The 19,319-nt window shown below is 38.8% G+C and overlaps 1 protein-coding gene and 1 non-coding gene across 4 annotated transcripts; both read left to right on the top strand.

Annotated features, from left to right (window-relative positions):
* The first annotated feature begins 32 nt into the window (after positions 1-32).
* Positions 33-13,809, top strand: TGDS (TDP-glucose 4,6-dehydratase). 3 transcript variants are annotated; one of them, XR_005980799.2, is made up of 13 exons: positions 33-410; positions 1,814-1,880; positions 2,295-2,363; positions 4,022-4,112; positions 5,074-5,216; positions 6,667-6,765; positions 7,599-7,658; positions 9,250-9,293; positions 9,573-9,738; positions 10,295-10,353; positions 11,093-11,342; positions 12,217-12,314; positions 12,687-12,708. XR_005980799.2 is itself a non-coding variant. In XM_002196893.7 (12 exons), exons 1-12 carry the CDS (start codon positions 280-282, stop codon positions 12,785-12,787), a joined length of 1,128 nt encoding a protein of 375 aa, XP_002196929.2. In that variant the 5' UTR covers positions 37-279; the 3' UTR covers positions 12,788-13,809. The 3 variants fall into 3 exon arrangements, 2 of the variants coding, with proteins under 2 accessions (XP_041572872.1, XP_002196929.2); XM_002196893.7 differs by lacking the exon at positions 11,093-11,342 and having other exon boundaries at positions 37-410; positions 12,687-13,809; XM_041716938.2 differs by lacking the exons at positions 12,217-12,314; positions 12,687-12,708 and having other exon boundaries at positions 11,093-11,987.
* Positions 13,810-17,994: 4,185 nt separating this feature from the next.
* TRNAF-GAA (transfer RNA phenylalanine (anticodon GAA)) lies at positions 17,995-18,067 on the top strand. The gene has a single exon. It is a non-coding gene; the product is annotated as a tRNA-Phe (tRNA).
* Positions 18,068-19,319: the final 1,252 nt, after the last annotated feature.

Here is a 19,319-nt window from a genome sequence, read left to right as displayed (position 1 = left end):
CGTGACCGAGCGCCAGGCCCCGCCCCTGCGGCAACGTGTCCCGTTGCCGGGTCCGGCCGTAAGTTGAGAGACCCGGAATCGTAAAAGAGACGGACAGCAGCTGCCGCTGAATGCGGAGGCGAAGCGTTGGTCTTTTTCACACACCGCGCCCGCCCCGCTGTCGGTGGCCTCCGAGACGGTGGCAGCTCCGCTCTCGGGGCCGCGCGGGAAGCGAGGAAGGCGATCTTTTAACGAGCCTTTTGCAGGCGCTGCGACTCTGCCCGGGAAACCCACGGGTCCATGCTGCGCACGCGCAGCCGTGGGGGGAAGGGAGTGCGGGGCCGGTGCCGTAAAGCGCGGACGATGTCGGGGCGGGCGGGCCCCGCGGTGTTCGAGAAGCGGGTCCTGGTGACGGGCGGCGCCGGCTTCATGTGAGTGGGCTCCGCGGAGCCGCAGCGGGCCGCCCGCCTCCTCTCCAGGGGCGCGGGTGAGGCGTGGCGGGCGGGGGTCCTGCAGTGCAGTCCCGGGCCGGTTCCTCGGCGCCGCTGTCTCGGGCCGCGCTCACTCACGGGGTGCTGGTGACTCGCCCTTGCCGTGGTTCTGAGCTGGGCGGCTGCCTCCGCCGTCCTCTGCCTGTGGCCGGCCAGGAGGTGAAGGAGGCGCTGGCGGTGGGAGCCCGTGCTCGGCCTCCGCGGGACGGGGCTGCCCAGAGGAGGGCAGCGGAGCTGCTGGAGGACCTGGAGCACAAACCTTATGAGGAGCGGCTGAAGGAGCTGGGGTTTGCCTGGAGCCTCAAGGAAAACAACTTTATCGCTCTCTTCAACTCCCTGAAAGTGGGGTGTAGCCAGGAGGGGTTCAGCCTCATGTCCCAGGCAGCAAATGAGAGGACACGGTCTAAGCTGCACCTGCGGAGGTTTAGGGTGGACGTTAGAGTGCATTTATTCACAGTAAAGATGATTGAATATTGGACTGGCCTGCCCAGGGAGGTCAGCAGTCACTGTCCCTGCAGGTGTTGAGGAAACGACTGGACATGGTGCTTACCGCCATGGTCTGGTTAACAAGGTTGTATCTGGTCATAAGCTGGACTCAATTAACTCGGGTCTTTTCCAACGTAATGGATTCTTTGGGTTGAAGATGGCAGGGCTTCGAACCAGCTGCTATTTTCTGTACCAACCCCCAGTGCTGTGGGCTCAGTTTGAGTCAGAGCAAGATCTGGCCTGGCTTAATTTGGAGCCCCTCAGTGTGTGGAAGCTGTGAAACAGTTAAATTTGTGTGTGTGAATAACCCTGAGCTAGCCTGAACTCTCAGGATGAGCTTCATGTACACAAGACCCCGCTAAAGGGTGTTGCCATCGGGTTGTCTGGTTGTCACTTCTTACACCTAGCAGCAGTGTCAGAGACTTGAGTGATGGCAGTCACTGTCATGGGTTAGGAGTGTTCACTGTTTGGTTCTCCCTGATATCTAATATGTAAGCTTTAGAGTGCAAAAGTATTTTACAATGGCAATTGAATATAGCATATAACAGGTTTTTTTGCTTTTTTTACCTGACTGTGGGCTATGCTGATTTCTTTCATTAGAAGATGAACTTTTATTCTGATTTTTAGTTTCTTAACCACTTATATACAGAAAATATTAGGATAAGGTATAGAATGTATATTAGAATAATGTTGATGTGTTAAAATATCTTTGAATTTGTCTTTCCTCTGTCTTGAATATATCCCCTTCTTACCCCAAAGACTTTTGAAAATGCTGAATTTATTTGGAATTTGTCATTTCTTTATGACCTTAAAACCAAATATATAATTGTAAAATATGTTTTTCTTCTATCCTGCAGTGCTTCACATGTAATCGTCTCTCTTGTGAAAAACTATCCAAACTATCTGATTATAAATCTGGATAAGGTAATACCTTGTTTCCTTTCTTGATATGGACAACCGTTTTAGTGGTTTACAATGCCGTCTATAATATGTTGAAATTTATGTGGCTTATTGTTAGTTTTTGTTTGATTTTCCATTTGTTCCTGTGCAAAAAAAAAAAAAAAAAAAAAAAAGTCAACTGATGTTCAGAAAAAGAATGAAACCTTTCAAGCTTTAAATATCTGTTTAAGAATTTTTGCTCAAACAGATGTTTAGATACAAGTTAGGGTATCTTTTGAAGATTTGTGCTTTTAAAGCTTCACATCTGCTTGCAAAGTAGTTTTTTTTTTTTTTTTTTTTAAACTTTTATTCTTAGACTTTCCAGTGGTTAGGTTGGGTTTGAGTTAGCCTTTTTGCATTCGTGAAGCCCACTTACTGATGTTTGGTATTTCTCTTTAGCTCGACTACTGTGCAAGCTTGAAGAATCTTGAAACTGTCTCTGGGAAAGAAAACTACAAGTTTATCCAGGTAATAGAACCTTCCCTTCCACAAAACATGACTTTTTACAGATTTTTGATATATGCTTCCACAGTTTTGTCTTCAGACAGGAGGTAGATTTTGATTTATTGTTCAGATCAGTATTCGGACTTGCTGGGCTTGTATGCTGAAGTCCTTCCTGTCTACAAGAGGCGGTGCTGATGCTCATCTCTCTGTCTGGGGGTCTGCCCAAGGTTGCAGGACATCTCAGAAATTCATATAGCTCAGTTTGCTGAAACAGCACCTTTCTCAGAGGGAGTAGATGTAAACTTGCCTGTTTTATTAGATTCACTCAAGGCTGGAAGCTGAACTTGCCCTGACCTGTTGGTGACCCCAATGACTGATTATGTTTTTGTGAACCACCTCTTTCTTTCAGTAAGGGATTATATCTGAGCTTTTGGGATTCAGGTTGCATGAGAGGAAAGGGACAGTCTGTATGTAGACATGCACGTGTGTGCAGTTTCAGTATGGCCAAATTCGCTTTTTGGTTATTTTCCTAAGGTCTTTGATTGTTTCCAGTGTGCAATACGAAATGTATGAATGCAGTATAAAAGCCTTGTTACCTGAGGAGATATTAACATTTAATTGCTGTGGAGAGCTTGGAGTTCTACAAGATATCCTTTAAACAGGCAGATCCCTATGTGAAGCATGGGAAACAGTAACTAGGAGTGATGTGGCTGTACTGCTTTTGAAAAGGGCAGGAATCTCGTCACAAAACTTACATCAGTATAAATAATTCCAATTTTTCACTATGTTTGTGTTTTTGTTTTTTTTTTTTTTTTTGTAGTTTGGGGTGTGTATTTGGGTTATTTGTTTCTGGTTTTGGTTTTTAGGGACAGTTGAGCACAGCTTAACATCCAGCTGGTATGCAGCCAAGCAGTTTACATTGACAGGAAAAAATGTGCTGGAAAAGATAATGTCTAATGTGCAACCCTTACAATTAGAGCTACTAACATTGGTACTGACCTTAGGAGACAGCTGTAGAAAGTATTCTCTAGTGGTACTGTAGAAAGGAAGTTTGTTTTGGAAACTAGAACAGAAAGTTTAGAAAATTTGAGTCAGGGGCTGTATGAAAGATACATTTTAATCACAATTTCTGTTGAATTTCAGTTAAAAAAAAAATCAGTAACTACCCATTTAATTAAAAATAACATTTCTTTAAAAAAATATGTCGATTAAAAATAAATTGCTGGAATAAACAGGAACAGCAAAGCCCTTGCTAGACATAATCCAATCCCCCTCAGTGGGAATCTGCTTCTCCTTTTGTAGTGCCACTAGATGTCCCTGCCAGCTTGCCAGACTGGGAACTCTTACTTGCTCTGGGAAGTTAGCATTTTAGCCTCAGTGTTGGAGCTCCATGCTGTACTCTTGTTGTATGTATTTTTGGATACATTGCTGTTTCTAATGTTAAAAGTAATATAAATTCTGAAGTAAGTTTTGTTGAGGATTAAATAAAAAAGGGGGTGAAATTTTATGTGTGGTCTTATTTTAGATATGGAATTGATAAGTGGCCCAGAACTCAGTTGATAGTGCTGTTTGTATCCTGTGTTCCCTTTGTAATGGTTTCTTATGTGACACTTGGTATAAAGGGAAGCTGACTGTTTTCTATCAAAAATAATTTGCCCTTTCTTTTTTTCTTTCCTGTTTAGGGAGATATTTGTGAACCTGATTTTATAAAGCAGCTCTTTGAAACTGAGAAGATAGATATAGTCTTTCATTTTGCAGCCCAAACACATGTAGGTGAGCATTGCTGCATGCTTTGGTATTGTTTTCTATGGCTATGCCTGCTTGAAATATATGCCAGTACACCTTTTGTCTTTTCCCTTCATATAAACCAAGGATCCAATTTGTCTCTACAAATCCCATGACTGAGCATCTTGTGGCCTTTATAACGCAGAGGGATTCACAGCCTTGATTTAAAAAAGTTCTTAATCTAACTGTTGTCTTGTTTTTATTGCACATAAATGTTAATGTACCTTTTTGTCTGTATTACGTTTTTAGATTCTGTCTAGATTCACATGTAGCTGACAATGTATTGAGGGAGTCATAAAGACAGTGGATAGGGGCTTTGTACATAGTCTGAAGTTTTTACTTAATTGGCTCCAATGTCACATGAAAAAGCAGCGTGAGAGCTGAAGGATTAGGCATAAGTCCCACTGGAATCTTGTCTCTGTGCTAAAAAGAGAGAATGAATTATAAAGTACCTATTTCAGATGACTGCTTTTCAGTATCACTGTTAGTAAGAACAATCCCCACCATACTCCATCCATCATGAGAAGAAATCCTTAAAGAATTCTCCAGGAAAATACTTCTCGAAATTGTCAGATTTGATAGGCACAAAGTCATTAGGTCAGGGGAGCAGTTGTAAGAATCAAATCAGCTGCTGGTGAATTATTAGTCATATATATATGACTGCATCTTGCAGTCATATGGACCCATTCAAAGACAGTCTTGTCTTTGACACTTTTCTTACTGAACTTAGCCAGTGCTATTTTAGATTAAAAAAATCCATAACCAACAAGCTTTTGCTCATGATTCCAGCCTCTTGTTGAGAACAAGGATTTTTGTCTTCGAGTGTAGAAGGTGTCTTTGTTTAATAAGGACCTTGCTATCTGGCAGGTCTCTATTGCAGTCTTCAAGTGGAACCTATAGCCCTGTCTTCCCTAAATTGAATCAGAATTGTCTGCATTTTTTTATGTAGATCTTTCATTTTGGCATGCCCTGGAATTCACCTACGTTAATGTTTATGGCACCAATGTGCTGGTTGCTGCTGCACATGAAGCTAATGTCGAGAAATTTGTCTATGTTAGCACAGATGAAGTATATGGAGGTAGCACTGATGAGGTGAGTTTGAAAATGCATGAAGATTTTTCTAGTTTACCTGCTTTTAATAGTGAAAACAAAGTTGTATCTAACTTTACTTGGCCTCTGTAAATGTTTGACTTTAAGTAAGCGCTGGTAGTTTCTAGAAAGCTGAATATCAAAATTGTCCTGTTTTTTTTTTTTTTTCATAGCTTGTTTTATATGGAATGTTTATTCTCTAAAGCAGTGAGATTTGGGTCATAAATGGTGTCACTACTCCTCAGACATAGTATAAGGAAGTGTATTATGCAGGTTTTGTCCTGGAGCATTCTTGAGACTTCAGCAGTGTGCACAGTTTAACAGGCGGGGAACTGCTTTATATTTTAGCTAAAATATTAACAGAACTGTAGGTAGTGACAATTCAAATAGAAAACAATTCCTGTATTGCTGTAATAAATATTCAGATGTTTCTTGTTGTTATGAGCAAATCTTTGATTTTTGAGAATTTATACCTGACCTTAATTCAGGAAATGTCATTTAGCTCAGTAGAAAGGCAAATTATGCATGTTCTTCTTTTTAAAGGCATAAATAAAGTCAAGGAGCCTTTTGCCATAGTCCCTGGAGATATTAATGTACTTCAGAAGAGTTCTGTGCACTTTCTTGGTATCACAGTGTCTGTATCACTTCCTTCAACACAACTTCCATCTATAGGCTTTTATGATATCCAAGAATGATGTTTTCTTGTGTGTGGACTCATGGCTTGGCTGATACCTTCAAGTGAAATTTTTCTGTCTCTGGGCCTTGAAAAGAGAACTTTAATCTGTTGTTTCTTCTCTTTGTGAATCACACTAGAAGTTCTCATAGAGTTTTTTTCTGAGGGGAGAAAGGCCATTTAATTTCAGAGGCAAAGGTTGGACAAGAACAGTGAGTGTTTTAATCACGTGAAAGTGATTGTTACCAATCGCATGTTGTCTAGTATCCCTCCTTTTGTTTTGTTTTTTTCTCCCTTCAAGTGAGAAGTAGATTAAAATGTTAGGATAGTCTAGAAAATACCTGTTCTGGAACTGGTCAGAATTGTTGAAGCCTTACTTTGGTCATTTTTGGGTTGCAAATAAAATTACACAAAAATTTAAGGAAAAGCCCCTTTTATTTAGGACTGAATTTGCTAGTGGTGGTCCAATTGCCCTCTGAGGCAATACGAACCTGAAAAATATTAAACCTCTCTGTAGCAACAGTGATTATTTAATAAGGTAAAAATCTGAGGACCTGCTGCTGTAAAGTAACTGTTACAAGTATAAAAACATTACTGCAGGTAATCTATCTGCCTCCTATGTTCAGTAAATAGGTTGTCTTTTGTTATGGGCTTCTGTTGTAAGGGGACTTTGTTAGGCTGATGTGCTTGGATATTTAAGGGTTTTTATTTCTTTTGTAACTTTAAGGCTTATCTGGGCAAAAGAAATTGAGCAATGCAAATTTTTCCTTTTCATTTTAGGAATTTGATGAATCCTCACCAAAACGTCCGACAAATCCCTATGCCTCTTCTAAAGCAGCTGCAGAGTGTTTTGTTCAGTCTTATTGGGAAAGGTACCAAGTAAGTCCATGGAAACTTCAGAAACTCTGAAGCCTGTAATTAAGTGTCTGTATTATGTACGTAAGAGTATAAAAGAAAAATCAGTACTAGTCCACACAGTGCCACCTCTTTCCTTATTGTAGTCCTGATGTGTTAGAGAATCTCCACCAATAACTTATGAAGATATACTGCAAGACAGTGGGGACAGGTCTGATGTTTTTAAGTTTTGTTTTTTAAATCTAAACTGTAATATCTAAAATTGTGCTTTGATAAAATGGTCAAAGAGAACATCAGGAATTTAAAAACCACTGCTAAGCTTGCAGGAATACAAAAGTATTACATGGAAGTAGAACATGTGCAATTCAAATTGTCTTAAGACTAGGTTTATAGTTAAAGCAAAAAAAAAAGAAAAAGCCCTGCTAGTCAAATTTGCTTAAGCAAACAAAAAAAATATTTTTAATACCATAGATTTCTGTTCTTGATATATGATGCTTTTGCTATAAAGTGAACAAGAATAGGATGTTAATGACCTGTGAAACATCTTGGAATAAGTAGGCGTAAGCCAGTCTTCAGTAAACCAGATACACATATGCAATGTCCTGTGGTGGTTCCAGAGTAAGAGAGATTTCAAACATTTGTCCCTTGTGGTGCTCCTAGCAGGCTGAGAAGGCTGGAGGCCCTTGCCTGTTCGACAGAAATACAGAGAGCTTAATTCAATAACATTTGTAAGGGCTTGCAGATATTTGAGTAATCACTGTGCATGTGTTGGTTGGTTTATTGATCAGCAGGAAGGTACAGATTTTTACTGGTATGTGCTTTCTTACGGAATCACGTGTATTTTTAATGCTCTCCAGTTCCCAGTTGTCATCACACGGAGCAGTAATGTTTATGGACCACATCAGTATCCAGAAAAAGTAAGTAAAACTGTGCTTTACTCTGAGCTTCAGTGTACCAGAATTCAGGGTTGCAGTGATGTTACTTTTTTCTCATGTGCAAGAGATGACTTTTGAAAAAAGCACTCTTGCAATTAACGTGTGATTATATATTTTGGGTTTAACACTAATGTGTCTTACCCTGAAAACATATGTTTTGATTGTTGATAAAATTTCAATTAGATACCTGTAGCTTAAGTGAATTTTATGACAGCAACTTTGATTTGTGATTTTTCTATTTTTCAAAGGATATTTTGACAGAGTTCCTGTACAAATTACATTAACTCGCATCATGTTCTGTAATTGTGAAACATTTCAAAGGGAAATTTCAAATTGTGAAACATTTCATAAGGGAAACATTTCAAAAAGTAAACTGAGAATACAATGTCTGGTATAGAAAGGGATGTTCCAACCTGCACAGAAAATAAGTAAGATGGAGCTATAATATTCATATATAAGGTGAGAAGTAGTGTAAAGTGACTTTTCTTTGCATGTGTTCATACAGACCTTTCAGGGTAACTATTTAAAACAGTTATTTGTGAGAAGGAGTTGCCTTTTTAAGTCAATACCTGAATCTGCTTGGTTAGTGAATGGAATTACACTGTTGAAATGTACTCTTTGGAGTTTGGTATTGGTGGAAAATGTAGCTATATTTTACAGTTTTATGGAAGTGTTTTTTAATTTAAATTGCTTTTTACCTTTTGTGAGTTTTTTTCCCCAAATACATTTATTTTCACCTGCATTATTGCAGGTGGATAAGCAATGGCTCTTAGAGTACATTTTTCATTGATCTGTGTCTTGCTACACGTTGCATGATTGCTAGGGCTATAGTCAGGGGATATATCTGCTTGCTTTTGACTTGCATATATTCTTCTTCACATACCAAATTCTAGTTACTGCTAAAAACACAGCACAAGGCTACATGAATCTTTAGTTTTATCTAGTATTCTGCTCCTGTGTTTAGAGTAGGAAGTTAAATGTAAGTAGTTTGAGTAGTTTTCTAATGGCTTCAGTTTAAGGACTTTAATAGTGGGGGCAACTGTTCTGAAGTACTATAGCATTATGAATGGATCTAAGCTTTTAGATGAACATAATGTAAATCTTTGTGCAGCAAGCACACTGTCACTTGATCTGTGTTATGTTAAAATTCTCTGTTGATTCTCTTCCAAATTTAACTACTTTAACAACTCTTTGTTTCTAGATTTACTGCAGTTTGCTGGATGTTTAAACCTTGTTCTGAACAGTTGGTAATAATTATTTCTAGTTAAGACTCTGACGCAGTGCCGTGTGCAAAAGTAATGGAAACTTGTTTTATTTTTGAAAAACTGTTACATTTGTAACAGCCAGAAAGATAAGGTTTACAATATAACAGACGCATCTGCTCTTACAAACCAAAATCCCTGCAGTTTCTAGGCTTGATACATTCTTTCATTATATTTAATAAAACTTAAAAATATTTAAAGATCTTATTAAAATACTTAATGCTACGTAACTGTTGAAGTTCCTCATTCTTGGTAGAATAACAGCTTCTAAACTAGTGGAGTAATTTTTTTGTCGTTGTTCAATTCCTTAGGTTATTCCAAAGTTCATATCTTTGTTGCAACAGAACAGAAAATGGTAGGTAAATTACTTTTTTTTGGTAGTATTTGTTCTAGAAAACTGTAATTTCAGTTATAAATATGTGCTAGTTTGTAAAATTATAATTATATAACAAAGTTCTGAATCACTTATTTTAATAGCAGGATTTCCTTAAAGTAAAGGATTGTTTGCATGTCCACTACTTAAGATACCTTCAGGCACCCATCTAACATCAATACTGCTTAAAACACAGTCCAGTAAATTAAATGTAACTATTTGAGGACTAAAAATATTTTCTTGTCTTTTTCTTATCTTAAGCTGTATTCACGGTTCTGGACTTCAGAGAAGGAATTTCCTTTATGCAACTGATGTGGTAGAAGCATTCCTTACTGTCCTGAAGGAGGGGAAACCAGGTGAAATTTATAACATTGGAACTAACTTTGAGATGTCCATTGCCCAGCTTGCGAAGGAGCTAATCCATTTAGTGAGTAAAGAGTTCTGATGCTTTTCTTTATTGGTTTTCATTGCACATATGAATAATTACACAGACCTTTTGTAGCTCTGAAAGAGCTTATGGTGGGTGTTGGAAGATCCTTGCAGCAGAATGATGTGCCACCCTTTCTGTGGCAGCTGGACTATGTAAGTTTGTAGTATGGGCTATTCTGTGCTGGGCTGCTGTGTCAGTTATCCTGACTGGGTTATATCCTGACTGACATCATGCTTAATTACCATTGTTTTCCATGCTGATTGCTTCAGCTTTGGTCTGAGAATGTGGCACTATTAAAATCTAACAGTTGGATTATGGATGTTCTGGCATTGTTCTGGATGAAGGAGATGGGTTGGAGATGTTCTAGATAATTTTGGTGGTTTGAAGACTCAGTTTACAAAAGACCATTTCTGTTTGTGGTTTATATATTTTTATTTGGTGGGTGTTTTAAACAAGATATAGGTTTGTTAAGAAAAAAAAAAAAAGGTTTTTAAATACATGTTTAGATAGCCCAAGATGTATGGGAGTGATATTTGTTTTTTCTTCTTGACAGATAAAGAAGACCAGTTCAGAGTCTGAAATGGAGCGCTGGATGGATTATGTCAAAGACAGGTGAGGAATGTGGAGAACATGCAGAATGTGCTGCACATGCAGGATAGTTTTGTCCTGCAGGTTTTCTGAGACTCTTAACCAAATAGTTTCTGTGGAAGTGTTTCTGCTCTAAAGGAGGGAACACTTTTGAGGGACTAAGAGCTGTTTTGCTTCCTTATTTTTTTTTTTTTTTTAATAGTGGATTTGACATCTACGATCAGGGTTCTGTATAGAAAACAGGTTTTTCATTTATTTGGATCTGTAGGTCAGAATAAATGTCTTTAAGGTGAACATGTAATGCTAATCTGTGTCTTCACACATTCTTCATACTTGTCATTACAGATGTCTGCTCTGGGAAGAGGAAAAGTTTTACAGAGCAACTAAATCTTTCCTTCTTGGTAGTTCCAACAGTTTATTCAGTGTACTTTTTATTCAGCATCACTGAGTGAGATGAATTCCATCATCTCTCGTTTAGCTGTAGTATTTTGGCAGTAATGTGACTAATTCAGACTTAGATGTACTTTGTCATAAGACCCAGTCTCCTCAGGCAGAAATATGTGCCTGTGGAGTGTAGTTAGCTTTAGATTTCTATCTTAAGCTGAAGCTGCTATCTCAAAAGTAGTTGTAAAGCTCTAAGGTACCAAAGTTAGGGCAGTGGAAAAATGGATAACTTTTATAGATATGCTTTTGCTGTGTGTTTCCCTCCTTAATTTCAGGCTTGGTTTAGCTCTGCTCTTTTATATCCATTTCTTTTCTGCAGCAACAATGAATCTCTGCTTACTTTAGATATCACTCTCTCCAGAGTGATTAGGAATGATGTGTCTACTGATAGCAGTTAAGTATTATGGACTTTAAAATTTTTCCTTTCTGCTCACATTTAGATTGCTATTATGGCAACTGAAGTGTTCTTAAAAATGTGCTAACTTTTGTTTTTAAAAGGAAATGTTCTTCAAAATCCTATCTCAGTGTATTACAAGGACTTTGAACAAATTGCCTTTGGCTCATATGATGTGAGTGTTTAGAAGTTCTCAGTGTAATTCACTTTGAGATGTGTCTTTGTGTGTATTGGGCCCTGTCTGCAAATAAATAGGCTTGGGAAAATTAACCACATAGGAATAGGTCTTCCAGGAGTGATGAGGTCTTGTCAGAATTTGTAAATATACCTAATTAATGACTATATAATTCTACAATGAGCGATTTAAAGGTCATGGGGGTTACTTGCTATGGAAAAATTAGTTCTGCTTCTGCATGAGATTAGCATGTTACAGTAACAGTGATAAGTGCTGTTTGTGGCTGCACATGTACCTTGACTATTCAATATGCTGATGCTAGACTAGGCTACCAGACTGTGGAAGTGGAAATTTCTGCCATGCTTAAACATCAGATGTGTCTTTCTGTTGAATCTTGCAGCTTGGGATTCTGCATATTCAGTATTACAAAGTTCATGTAGCTAATGAGCCGCTGTAATTATGCCCCTTTGGAAGCCTGTGTGTTTTAAATCTGAAATATGTGTAAGTTTGTGGGTTTTCAGGATAAAACCCGTAAATGCTAATATTAGAAAGCACTGGCTCTGTGTTGCAAATGCACTCATTTGCACAAATGCATTGGCAGTGATTTTTGTGTTCATTTTTGTGCCAGTAAAATACTAATTAATATTTATTCTAGTCAATTTCAAGTAGTTGACTGTACAAACTGAATTGTCTTGTTGTAGCTGCACTCAGCTGCCACATATTTTTTGAAGGCAGCGCAACCTGTTTATGTTGATGAGAATTTTCAAAATTGAAGCATATCTAATGTTCCTTGGAAGACAGTGTGAGGTACTACATCTCTAATGAAGGAAATAGTATAATCAGATTGTTTTCTGTGTGCATTACACTTCATCAGGCCTACAAATGACCTCAGATATCCAATGAGTTCAGAAAAAATGCACAACTTAGGATGGAGACCCAAAGTGCCTTGGAAAGAAGGAATAACGAAAACAAGTAAGACTGATGACTTTTACACTGATTTAGGAGTGACGGGAGGAGGGAGAGGGAAAAGGGGGAAATGGATATATTGGTTAGTTAATGAGAAGCTGAAGAGATTGAATGTAACACTTGAATTTTGCATAAATTAGCTGCTTTCTAAATAGTGAATTTACATTACACAAAAGAAAAAAGATGATAAATTTTTAGTGCTAGAATAAGTCTCTTGCATAATGAGCTTATAAAGTTTAAACTAGATTTCTGTAATATTATTGCTTAAAAACTTCCATAATGAACAATTAGTATGTTGTTAGTCTTACATCTGTGGAATATTTGGATTTCCCTGTTACCTTTGGTCAGCTTGACTCATCAATATTCTTTCCATATTAGTTGAATGGTACAGAGAAAATTTCCACAACTGGAAAAACTCGGAGAAAGCTTTGGAGCCCTTTCCCGTGACAGACCCATTTGTCCAGCTCAGTGGTCCATAGTGTGGCACAGAACCTGAAGGAGTTTTTTCTACCTCATATGGTCTTCTCTTCACAGCCTGCAATCAAATGGCCACATGGACTCTGGATGTGTTCAAGATACACAAACCATGATGAGTAGAACCACAGTATGGCACAACTTTGGAATGGTTTCAGCACTTTATAAGTTGAACCTCTTAGTTTCAGCTTGCAGTGCAATACTCTATTCTCACTAGGTGTTGATTTTAAAAAACTGTATGGAGTGAAGAATATTTATTATGTTATAAATTAGTGTACTGAAGTAAAATCTGCCTTATTAAGAATAATTAACTGTGATTGCAGCTTTTGGGACTTGGAGTTAAATTTGTTTTAGCCCTGGAATTATTTGTCTGTATTAGTTTGGTTTTACAGTGTAATACATTTAATTTTTTGTCACTTCAAATAATTAGGTTTTATTTTTAATCAAGTGGAGAAATGATATCTTTTTTGGAGATTATAAATTGATTGACAAAAGCTGAACACAGCACCTGTATGGTTACGTCCATATCTCTGCTGGTGCACTTTTAGCTTTTGTAGTTGACTGATTAAATTTACCTACTTCATAACTTTAAATGCCCCTTTTTAAGGGGAACAAGGGGGGAATGATGTCAAGAAGTAGCAGGTGTTCTCGCTGTGATTTCCAGAAGTATTTCCTTAAATTTTGTACTCCTTTTACTGTATTACTGTCTATTACATGTTAACTCCTTTTTCTTCACTATAATTGTAGCAAACTTGAAATACTGGAACACAGTTAACATTCCAATGGTCTTATTTCCTGTGATATGAAGGCTACTTAGGGAGAAAATTTTTTTAAACTCTTTATCTGTAAATTTTGGGTTGGCAGACCTTAATCAATGCAGTGTATCAGCATTTTTTCTGTAATAAACATGTTAAAGATAAAACAATATTTGAGTTTTAATATAAAATTTGGAAAAAACTCTGTAATTCTAGAAATATGTCAATGAATTCTGTTCAAAGTTGATTTAGTAATAAATACTATGGTGTAACTGGTTTCTCTTAATTAAGAAGAACATGCTGAAATAGTAGATGGTGGGCTTTTAAAAAAAAAAAAATTCTTAGCTTTTCCTCTATCCTGAAAATATTACCTTCACTTTTTTGTCGTTGAGGTGATCTGGCAAACATAAAAAGGACCACTGTTGGTTTTATCACTTCAGCTTCTGTAGTTGACCCAGTCCCTGATCCTTTGTGGCTCCTGGGCAGAGCTGCAAGTGGCACAGGACTGGGATGCTGTGGTGTACTCAGAAATAGCTGTGACTTCTAAAGGGTCTCAGAAACTGGGATACAGCTCTTGAAACACAAGTGTTTCCAACTTCATCACACCTCTTGTGGTGCATGGTGCTGTTGATAAAGTGCCACTTGTGGTTGGCAAGAGTCACTCTAAAAGAAGGCTAATCAGGAAGTTTCTAGGCTCACTGCAGTGCCAAGTATTTTGAAGTCTAGGAGCCTGTTATTGAAGGTGAGTTTTCTGTGACACAGTGGGATAATAATACTAGAATTGTGTAGCAGTTACTGATGCTTGATTTGGAAGTAAAAGCTTCCATTTGGAACAGATAGAAGTTACAGGATTTTGTATGTAATGATCTGTCGCATACTTGGCTTACCAGATGTGCTTCTATGGATGAATCATTGAAATGTCATTGTCAAAACACATGTTGCTGACTATATTCAAAGATTTCCTTAATTTTTGTACTTTTCTTGATATATGGCTTCCTTGCCATGTGCATCCTTCCTTATGATATCCATCTTACTGTTCTGTATTTTGTAAAAGTCAGTACCAGAAATAGCTAAAGTGCTGAAAAGATGTGTCTTAGCTGTATTTGTGATTGCTGTGAGAGCTGCTTTAAGTGAGTTCCATGAAAATGTGTCTTTCACATCTCCTTATACTGAAAAACTGTGTTGTGTTTTTAAGAGTAGAGATTACAGATAACTAAAATCTTAGTATTTTAAACATGCATAAACCTTTATCTAAAAATATTTTAAACCTTTGTAAATAGCTACAGTGTCTTTGGAACACTAAAAACAGTGTTATCAGAAGTACACAGAGGAAAGCAGTAGGGGGTGGTTGGTTTGTTGAACAGAACTTTTGAAAGTTGTTCTTAATGTATAGATGCTGAAGATGCAAGCACTGCTATTTATATGACTATCCAGAGAAGTGATATTACCTGGAGTAGATTTTCAATAGGATCTATTAATTTTTTAATGAAAGCTGTTCTAGCCTATTTAAATGTTTTTTGAAGATTTAATTCATCCAAGATTTTTGTTTTTGTGTTGCTACTTGTAAATATATAAATAAATGTACATTTTAAAATATTGAAATGTATATATTTAAGAAATGTAGGAGGCTTTTGCTTTGAAATACTTTACTGTAGATCAGATTTTGTTAGCCGGTGAGGGATCTGGTAGGAGCATTTCTTTCACAGGGAAAAGTGTTTTCTGTTATAGAAAACAGCTTATTTTGCCATTAGCCTTCTGGCTTCTGTAGGAAGAAAAGGACAAGGATCAACTAGTGAACTGTCAGTAGAGAAGTGTGATGCTTTCAGGTTTAATTTCTCACTGAATTTACTGGGGGAAGCATTTCTGGAGAAGGCAGAGGTAGTGATGTAAAATACTGTGAACACTGTAAGCTTTCAGTCTATTATTTCAAGGTTTGTGTCACAGAGCAAAGTGAGGCCACACCAGTAAGAAAATAAATGGAGTAAACATGTATTTCACTTAACTGCTAAAATTTTCGAAGGAACGACGGCTGGACTTTGGCAAAGGTTTTGGTTCCGTTTCTGTCAGGAACTTGGGTAGTTGACTGGGAATTGTTGTTAGTTTGCATCTCTTTTTGGGATTACTATTCTGAATTGGATCAGACCTTTGGGAAACAGCTCCTGAAATCTAAGTAGTGGGGACCTGTCATTGACTCATTTGTGACATCCAGTGCCACATGGCTAATACCTATCTTGTGCATTGGGGAAGACCAACATTACTACCTCATTGCCTTGGTGTACCACAGCTCCTATTCAGTGCATCCCTTGCCAGCAGCAAATGAAAGGATTTGGGAGACATTGAAGTGGACAACTGAGGCAGGGCTGTCTGTACTCACAGAATCAGAGGGGTTCAGCTGGAAAAGTACCTTAAAGATCACCTAGTTCAAGCCCCCTGCCATGTGCAGGGACACAGAGGCTCATCCAACCTGGCCTTGAGCACTGCCAGGGATGGGGCAGCCACAGCTGCCAGCAGTGGCCTGTGGGGTGTTTGTGGTGTGTGTGTATCAGCTCCACTTTATGCAACAAAGATAACCCTTACTTTCTCCAAGGCTTTCTCTGGTCTGACCTTGGCACTTGCTTAAATTTGTGTGCTGCATGCATTAAGGGGTGTCAGCTGTGGTTTAAGCTGGTTTACACTTAAACACACATGTCATAAGATGATGGACTAGAAAATACCTTTAGTTTGTCCACCCTGTACTTGCTTTGATGTAGGAGAAAGACTGGGTGAAAAATGTGGGCTCTTTTTGTTTGTGTGTTTGTGTTTTTTTTTTTGACTCATAATGCTCCATTTTGCTGTAACTGTGTTCTTATGCTCATTAGACAGGAACAAAATGCAAATATCTTTCTACAGAAGGAGGAACTTTTAATACAAACCCCCTTGCCAAATTCTGTTAGGGGAAAAGCTGACTCTTTTATTAAATATGCTATGTCTGAGACTAAATTGTCCTTCTCTTTTATTTTGTTTTGCATTACCTTTAGTTTTTGTTTTTATTCCCATTGTCATTCCTATTTCACCTGGCAAAACACAGATTTCTAAAAATAAGAATCAGAATAACCCATTGCTCCATAGTACCTCTGATTGTTGTGGTAATGTATTAAAACTCTTAAGTCAATAGTGTTTTGACTTCTGTGCATGCCGTGACACATTTTGAGTTTATCTTCACCAAAGATCACAGATTGTGTTAGCTGCATCAGTAGGAGACTTTCTTGTTAAGGGATTACATTCATAATTTCTCAGCAAAACAATCATTGCCAGTGGCAATGGAAAATCATGAGAAGATGAGATTTTGTATCAGTATGTTGTTCACACACCTCTTAAGCACAAGTGTGGGTGGATTTTTTTAACCTCTCCCTAAAGGATTTTTTTTTTGTGAGGAGTTTTTGGTTTCAGTCACTAAACTGCTGGCTCAGTCCTTAGCCTTTGTACTTCTCAAAACAGGTATTTGACTCCTGAAAACATATCAGCTCCTGAAGAACTCACAAATGTGGGACAACGTGAAGAGAAACACACTCTGAAAAGAAAAGGAAACAGTGATTTATGTTACCAAATATTCCCATGGCTGGCTTGGGCTGAGGCTGCTTATTCCCCACTTGAAAAAGGAGGGGTTTGTTAAATTCCTCTGGTACTATGTGAGAGAGCCTTGATGTTTTTACTAAAAGGAGGGAGCATCAGGGGACAATTCTGCAAAGCAGCCTCTCTCCTCTCAGAGTGTGTAGAAAGTGTGAGTAGGAGATGCCCTCACAGGTGGCTTTTCCTAGACCATGGGCTGTGCAAATCAGCACAAATTTGAGATGCCAGTGCCCACCGCAGGCAATAACGTGGGCACTCTGAGGCATCCTCTACCTTTACCCCGTAGCCACGGACGTGTGCTACTGGTTGCCTGTGGAAATCAATGCCTAATCAACAACGCAAATGTAACTATTTTTTTCATATTACACTACTTAGGATTTGTGATTTATGTGGACACAGGGAGCTTCTCCAGTGGAAGACCATGGACACAAGAAGGTGCAGGTGCCCTTCATGTTAATGTGTTTTTATGACACCGTCATCTCTGCACACATTTTGTCAGGCTTTAAAATAAAATCCCTGAAAATGGAAGGTAAAATGTTGCCAATTTAATGCTCCTGAGTCTCACATAATGTTCTAGTTCCTATTATCTCCCCCAATAATCTGGGGAGCCACTGCCAAAACACCTTCACTCTGACATGTGTGCTGTGCATAGATGTTTGTATATGCGTAATTTTGTGTTCCTGCTGATTTGTCTTTAGCTTACGGTATCATTTTGTTTGCGGGGACCTGTCATTGACTCGTTTGTAACATCCAGCGCCACACAGCTGATAATATTTATCTCAGACTATTGGGTGCGGGTGTGGCAGAACGGATTAGTATTACCTCACCGCAGAAATGGCAGCACGGCAGCCGAAATAGCTCAGTTGGGAGAGCGTTAGACTGAAGATCTAAAGGTCCCTGGTTCGATCCCGGGTTTCGGCAGAAGCCTTTTCCTTTTCCTCCTTTTCCTCGCCCTGCCCGGGAGGTGGCGGGCGGCTGTCGCGGCGGGGCCGCCCGCGGGCTCCGAGCGCGGCGGGAGCCGGCCCGGCCTGCGCCGGGGCTTGTGCGGCACCGGGAATTGCCCTGCCGGGCTCCGACCGACAGCGACGCTCCTGGCGCAGCGTGCCCCGCCTTCCTGTGTCCCCTTTCAGCTCCTCCAAGTTTGAGCTTTTATTTAAGGTGGAAGAAATGAAAGCAGCGGGCTTCGTTCCCGGCCCCTCCTCTGCCCTTCTCTCTCTCACGGCGGCAGGGACGAGGGAAGAAAAAGTGAAACTGCGGGAGGAGCGGGGCGACCGGCAGGGAAGGGACAGAGAGGGAAAGAGTAGCTCTAAGGGACTGGGACGGGGACAGGTGAGATAGAGTGAAAATTTAACAAGGTAAAAATCTATTTAAATTTAAGTGAAATGTGCTACTTTAAGCTTGCTAAATATGCTGTTTAATCTAGTAACTATAGCCCTAGCAAAACTAAAGAGAAAAAATGCAAATTTCCACACTAAAAATAAGAGATAAGAAAGACTCATCAGACCTTGAAACAGACAGGGCAGAATAACCCAGGAGTTCTTTCTGTATTTTCTGACCAAAACAGAGTACAAGTATAGCTAGCTGTAAGTGTAATGTAAAATCAGCAAAATAAATGTGCATTAACTTATTGTAAAATTCTATGCATATAAAAATTAGTAAGGGTAATGAAAAGGAATCAAGTGTTCTCAAAAGTATGCATGTCCATTAAAAAGCAATGAGTCCCGACATGTGTCCACAGCGCTGTAAATAAACATACCATTCCCTACAAATCTTTATTAGAATTGTAGGGTTTTATTTTTCATCCGCGTTTCACAGGGACAAATAGAGATTGTTTCTTAATAATCTGAAACTTTCCCGGGCCTCACCTCCACTGTCAATAGATGGCTGAAGCGATTTTACTTCACGAAATGCCGAAGAAATAGCTTCGAGGCCAGGAAAGCTGGTAATTAATGTCACCTAGTCTTTACCGTTCATCTGTTTCTTCCTGTTCCTTTCTTTACTTGTAAGTGGGGAAAAATAATTTGGATTTTCTGAAGCATATTTTTAAGGAGGGTGTCTGGCTGTCATTTGAAGACACGAAGAGGCAGACAGTTCATTAGTTGTCTTTGGTAATTGGTTGCAATTTTTTCAAATATATGCCTTTAATCTAGACCTGTCCTTTGTTAAACCTTTT

Source organism: Taeniopygia guttata, chromosome 1 (assembly GCF_048771995.1).
Source record: "Taeniopygia guttata chromosome 1, bTaeGut7.mat, whole genome shotgun sequence".
Classification (NCBI taxonomy): Eukaryota; Metazoa; Chordata; class Aves; order Passeriformes; family Estrildidae; genus Taeniopygia; species Taeniopygia guttata.
The sequence above is the reverse complement of the archived record's forward strand: the minus strand, read 5'-3'. Positions and strand labels throughout refer to the sequence as shown.